Source organism: Salmo salar, chromosome ssa04, assembly GCF_905237065.1.
Source record: "Salmo salar chromosome ssa04, Ssal_v3.1, whole genome shotgun sequence".
In the NCBI taxonomy this organism is placed as follows: Eukaryota; Metazoa; Chordata; class Actinopteri; order Salmoniformes; family Salmonidae; genus Salmo; species Salmo salar.
The window spans coordinates 21,928,391-21,935,078 of NC_059445.1; the positions used below are offsets into that span (position 1 = coordinate 21,928,391).

At 41.9% G+C, this 6,688-nt stretch overlaps 1 protein-coding gene across 1 annotated transcript; it reads right to left on the reverse strand.

The window, feature by feature from the left end:
• Positions 1-424: 424 nt before the first annotated feature.
• fgg (fibrinogen gamma chain) lies at positions 425-6,440 on the reverse strand. Its single transcript, XM_014195266.2, has 9 exons — positions 6,145-6,440; positions 5,969-6,016; positions 5,292-5,475; positions 4,804-4,888; positions 4,277-4,407; positions 3,684-3,817; positions 3,219-3,403; positions 2,033-2,310; positions 425-1,732 (listed from the first exon to the last, which is right to left on the reverse strand). Exons 1-9 carry the CDS (start codon positions 6,205-6,207, stop codon positions 1,551-1,553), a joined length of 1,290 nt encoding a protein of 429 aa, XP_014050741.1. The 5' UTR covers positions 6,208-6,440; the 3' UTR covers positions 425-1,550.
• Between the last annotated feature and the right edge of the window lie 248 nt (positions 6,441-6,688).

A 6,688-nucleotide genomic window follows, 5' to 3' on the forward strand; every position in this document is an offset into this window, starting at 1 on the left:
AAATGCAGTGCATGTTGGGTAATATTGACATAAAGAGTGTTAGGGGACCTGTGCAATGTACAAACAAAGACAAATAAACACCCACACATAGCCTACTTACCAGTCAGCAGAAACCCACCCACCCACACACACACACACCTGTACACAAGGCCTTTCTGAGATCCCTATGATTGGACGGGAGAAAGAGAGAGAGCCTCAGTCTTTTTGGTCATAGTGTCACATCTACCGAATGTCATCCAAATATGGTTTTGTCCATGCACAGTCTAGTAAATCACGTGACAATGATTACAACATGTTCTTCTCAAAACAATTATGGACAACATTTGTCTTGATAATGCCACGCATCAATGGGACAACAACAGTATAGGTTCTAATTCCTGTACTGTTGGTGTTGTTGGAAAGAAAAGATTGACTGAGTCGTATGTTCAGGTAGGTATTTATTTTGTAATAGAACAGCATAAAGGACATAACAGGATTTTTAATAGTTTCACTCTGTTTCAGAACGTTTTGTCCATACTGAACATGACCCTGGATTTGGTGTGCAAAAAACACATACCCTCTTTAATATGGTAAATTCCTACTTAACATTCCTACCTAATAGCGTTAGTTTGTTTCCCCGTTGACACATCCGCTCAGAATTAAACCCAGGCCATTTGAATGTTGGTTCAAAGAACTTCCAATAGATGATTTCCAAGAACTTCTGATTAGCAGAATAATCAAAATAGCAGTGAATCAAAATAGCTTCTAAAAATCGTTGAACGAATTGATTGAGTTTGGTCCTCCCAGCACAGTGCCTTCTATTTAAAAGCCTTCCAGTGCCGCCACCAACTTCCATGGTTATTTAATTTATCATCCGATGCCTATGTGCAATTCATCATATACTGCTTGTTCGATTTCTAAATGAAATGTATATCATATAAATGTGGGTATCATTTATCATATTTAGCACAATTACAAGTGGTACCAGGAATTGATATCAGCGAAAGTACAATAAAGAAATTGGCATGTTCTTTTAAATGCTAACCGAGGTGATTCGGTACCTTGGCCTGAGACCTGAGGACTTGCGTTATCTCCCTGAGGTATTGGCTTTTAGCTCAGAGGGCTTACACAGTCTTATGGCTTTTAGACCACCCAGGTTCAAACCCTGTCTTAGATCATGTAGTCGGGGCAGGGGTATCTAAAACCAGCACAAAATACATCTTTCATGTAGAAAAATACAACATTTATTCATTGGTTAAACCAACCAGATCTAATAAATCTCCATAGACAGTAGATAAAGTTTGTTCTAACATGGTGCTAAATAGAAGAAGTCAAACCAATCTTCCAAGGTCCAACAACAGCAATTTGATTATAGACAATATTTTAGGCAAGAGGACAAAAAACGAAATTGATCGAACCAATAAAAAAAAGTTTCAAGACAGAGGGCCATTTTCCCAGACACAGATTAGGCCTAAAGTTAGCCCTGGACTACATGTTTAATAGAGATTCTCCATGTGCTTTTTAGGGACTTGGCTTAATCTGTGCCCGGAAAAGTTCAAGGAAGTTCTAGCTTAGTTGTCTCCAAACTGTTTGACCCCTCCGGTCTGCTGTCCGTCTCCCGCCGTGATCCTGTTGGTGGGGATGATCTTCATGGTAGTCTCCTTCATGGAGTACCAGCGGCTGTGCCACGTGGCCCAGATGATGCCATTGTCGTAGCCCGACTCGCCGGCGTCCTTCTCCGTGTACTTCCCACCTAGGGATGGAAAGATGGAAAGAGAAGTGTCAATGAAAAGTGTGTTACAAGTAAGAAAATCACAGTGTTGGGCCTACTCCTAAATGTGGCCTTCTTGGAAAGGTAACAGTAAAAATGTCAGAGAACCCCCAAAACTGACGTTGGTATAGGTCGGTAGTGACTTGCATGAATGTATAACTGTAGTATGGTTCATGTTACTTGGAGAGTAGTATTCTTTAAAAGAAAAACAGAAAAACGCAAGAACGTGCATGTGTCTGTGTGTGAAAGTGCGCGCGTGTTTGTGTACGTGCGTGTCCTTACCTTGGTAGTATTTCCCGTTGAGGTGGGCGGCGTGGCATCGGTTCATCCACCAACCGGAGCCGTCCTGCTTAGCACAGTTACCCTGGAACTTGTCGTTGTCCTTGTCGCTGGTACTAAACTGCATGCCGTTGTGAGACGTGTAGAACTTGTCGCTGGGGTCATCTCCAAAGTCAAAGCCGTCAAACGCGTCACCCGCGTCACCGCCGTAGTAGAAAGCGTAGGTCAGACGGTACATGTCGACTTCCGGACCCACTTTGAACATGGCGTAGTCGGCATGCCTAAAGAAAGAAAATAAATACATTATATTTTTTATGCGTGTGGTTTTATTGAATAAATAAGACAAGAAAAGCATGAGCGGCGCAGGTCAGAAAGGCATTTGAACCCATGGCTACTGTGGTGTGTGTACCAGGGTCCGCTGCACAAAGCATTAGACCACACAGGCCACAAAGTATTTGTTTAAAATGCAGCATACTAGCCTGACGGCTTGGGTCATGGCCTTCAAAACCAGTGTCATGAAGTAGAATACGTTGTTAGCTTTGATTGTGGAGGTCAGTTCTTTCAGCTATGTAACTTGGCACCAGAAAATCTATTCCACAAACTAAAGTCCAGAGGTTTGAGATGTGTGGAAAAACATGTTATTTCTAAGTTAGACACCTCACCAAAGAAAAGGCTTACCGCTGCTTATTTCCACAATTCCTCATATAAAATAGCACTAAATGGCACTAAATATTTCACCACTAAATATATTAAAGGGGCGAATCCTAACTTCCACTTAAGTCGAATTTCAACTTAGTCTCTTATTGACATTAATGACTAAGTGAAAATTTGACTTGCTGAAATATTTCATTAATTTAGTGGAGAGAATTGCACGAGTAAATGGGTCATATAGGCAAGACCAATGGTAATAGCAAAATCTGGTATTTATAGCATTTCTATAGCGTGAAACCTAGACACCACAGAATTGGATTGGTAAGCATCCCAATGGGTCAAGTTGGTTGCAATGATGTCATTATAACGTCCTTACAACGGGTTGCAGTGACATCACTGGAACCAGTTTTACCTGCTGGGATAAGACTTTGAGCTGTTCCCACTACATTTTGAACACCATTTTCTATTCAGGAGTGGGGAATGTAGGCCCTAAGTGTGCACTAGTAGTAGCCTTAGTAGAGAACTTAGTAGTACGTACTTCTTGTTGCCCTGCCAGTCGGTGAGCTCGATCCTCAACACGTATGGGATGGTGGACTGGGTGGAGAGCAGGTGCATCTTCTCATTGCCCAGCCAGAACTCGGTGGTGTCATCTGGGCTCAGGTAGCCGAAGCCCTCCTTATACTGGATCCAGTCCTTGTTGAAGTCCACCTTGCCATCACGTCTCTGTGGAGATATATGTTGGACGGTGGTTATGATAATAATACAATATGTGGTTCCAATCGGGTTTGGGTCGATACCATTTCTCTTCAGTCAATCCGGGAACTGAAATCCCAATTGGAATGTTTACTATCTGAAATAACTTAAATAGAATTGCCCCCAACCCTGGTTCCAACTTCCAATGGCTCAGTGGGTTGGAGCATGGTGGGGTTGGGGGTTTGAATCCTGCATGGGCCAACCATAATGAATATACTATGTGTCACTTGCAAGGGAAGAACACACGTACCCGCTGCAGGACGGTAAAGCCGCGGCCGAAGCTGTCGATCTCGCAGTAGACAAGGAACTGCTCCTTAGCCTTCAGTGGCTTCACGTAGTACAGACCGCTGGTTTTGGCACCCTTGTTGGCAATATCCTGGCAATCTAACAACATGACATGACCATGTTGTTACGTGTTAATAACAAAGATTAGTGTTCCCATAAGGCAATGCGCTCCGCACAATGTTATTGTAGTGTTTTTAGACTGTTCCTGGACTACAGATGGAAATTATAAATGCCAATAAATGATCTAAACTAATTCATTAAACTAATCTAAAGTACATCCATATAACTGGATTGATACCCCTTACTTAAAGAATATCACTTGTTGGCATTTATAAGTGATATAAACAAATTAATTTATTAAACATTGCTATAGTGCATCCATTTAACTGGATTGAGACAAATCGGCTCAGCCTCTATTGATTGATGCCATTGATTCACTTCTGACTAAACAAGCAACAAGGACAAATGATGGGTACGTAGAGCGAATTCTCCAGGAGCAGGATTGAGCAACCTCTCTGATGAAATGGGGAACGACCTACAGAACGTCGTTGATTTTACCTTTCCCTGTAATGGGTTTGATTTCCACAGTATCCTTGCAGGGATCTTGGCATTTCTGATCCAGCTGAATGGACATCTGTTTGAGGTCTAACATCCTCTTCTTATTGGATTCCAGCATCGACTGGAGTTGACTGAGCAGAAGAGAGGAACAGACTGCTAATGTTTCTCAGGTGATTTGGATATAAACTTAGATTGCGGTTTATAATGTAGGTCAGCGGGTGTATGATTTGACTATCAATGTGTTTGAAGTACACAGCATTTGACACTTGTACCCTTACTTAGTCCTGGTATTTCCAATTTTAGCAGGTAATTCGTCCCCAGCAGGGAATCATTGTTTGTAATGATGTCATTGAATGGTTTCAACCAGCTTTAGCCGCTGAGAGACATACAAGCATTGGGGTCAATTCCAACTAAATCCCAGAAGTGAATTGCTCTACTAAGGAGAAGTTCCAAGTCCAATTGTAAGTGAATTGAGACCAAATTAGATTCTGATGTAAAAAAAAAAAAAGTTTAGAAGAAGGACTTACTATATTTGCTCCTCCTGGGAGACGATGGTCTTCTCAAAGCGCAGGACATCATCCAGTATGCTCGCTGACCTTTTGTAGTAGACGTCTGTGGAACAATCACAATACCTGCTTCAGCTACAGTAACCTAAATGAGTTACCAGAGTCTATAGATCTTTTAAAATTAGCCTAACACCTGGGTGTCTCCAGTAGGGCAAACTGTAGAAAGTTCAGACACTACCTCCCGGATTCACTCTGTTTCAAAATGTTTTCTCCCTATTGAACACAACCCTGATGAAGGTTATAGACAAACTGTTTGTGAAGTGATAGAAAATAAATCCCATAGCAATGAAAAGCGGAGTGTGCCACATTGAGTGTATTCCTATAAAGTTTTGACTTTTCTGCTACTGACTTCTCTACTTCTTAGCACAACTATTAATAGTGTTGATTTTTATTTTGTGTTAGCTAGTTTAACACAGTCAAGTAACCCAAGATACAGAAAAGTCAATTACCTCCACCAGACTTCTGATGTTGTGTTGCTGAATCCTTCATATAGGTGACTTTCTCTGTGGCCCCCGTGGTAAGGTTGGTTATTCTACCCAGGATATCCTCCATTTCATCAAGGTCCTTGTCCACCACTGGCTTGTACTTGTTGAGGTAGTCAGCCACTCCACATGTCGTTGGGCAGTACTTGCCCTACAACAGGCACAGAACACAGATGCTTTAATTTGAACACTCTGTGAGAGATGTGTCTGTCGCAAATGACACCCTATTCCCTTTATAGTGCACTGCCGTTTGACCAGGGTGCATTGATCTTTGGTCAAAAGTAGAGCACTTTATATGGAATAGAGTGCCATTGGGGACACATATTTACAATATATTGTTATATTGTGACAGTGGATGTGTGAGTATTGGAAAACGTCCTTGGATTCAAAGAAACTAGAAAATGTTTAATTACGTGTGTTCTTGAAGAGGCACCAACTGAATTGGTTGTAATACCCCAGAATTAACTACACATCATATGCGTGAGAGGAATATAATTTGGCAACAAATCCATCTAAATAACAATGTTAGTAAGTATACAGTACAAAGAGGATGAAATAGTAAGACGGGGAATTTCTTCCTGTACACACACCGCTTAACGAGTGGAGTAGAGTACATAGGTGCGTCCATCTACAATCATACTTACAAATCCGTCCCTTGGTGTGCAGTCCTCGGAATAGTCTCCCCTCGTTTGCTGTGGAACAGAAGCAAAACAGCACAGTCTGTTATCTCAGTAGATGCTGCTGTATCTCTTGTTGTTGCAGAACACTGTTTATGAGAACGCGTTCAATTCAAACAGGTTCATAGAAATGTGACACTTACTGCAGAGGAGAGGGAGAATAGCAATAGAACGCCTGCGGCTGTGGACAAAAGTGAAGGAGCCATGTTGCTAGCCTTTGGTACACCAGTTGTGGTGTTGTCCAGTTGGAGAATGAAGAGCCTCTGGCCCCTGATGGTATATTTATCCGATCAAGGTCCTCCTTTTTGTAGCAGATAAGGGGTCCGCGTGTAAACAGAACCGGGTCAGCCAACTCATGTCCTAGTAGATGACTCAATGTTGGGACAACGTTGTGACTCAAATGTCCTACTACTTATCATTTCCCAGAGGTGACAGGCATTGCTTAACATGTTTGGTGTGGTTCCTTCCTTGGCTTTGACAGGGAAAGTCGTGGGCAGCAGGCTCGTGTGGAGAACTTCATTGGGGTCAAAACAACACTGGGTCAATCATGCCATATCATTACCTTGCCAATTCCAATCCAGCCAGTATAAAACATACGACAAGATACTACATTACATATTATATTAGAGTGTTTTCTAAATAAAAAGGTCTATAATTAGTGCGTCCCCTTTAAGGTTCTTTTAGGAC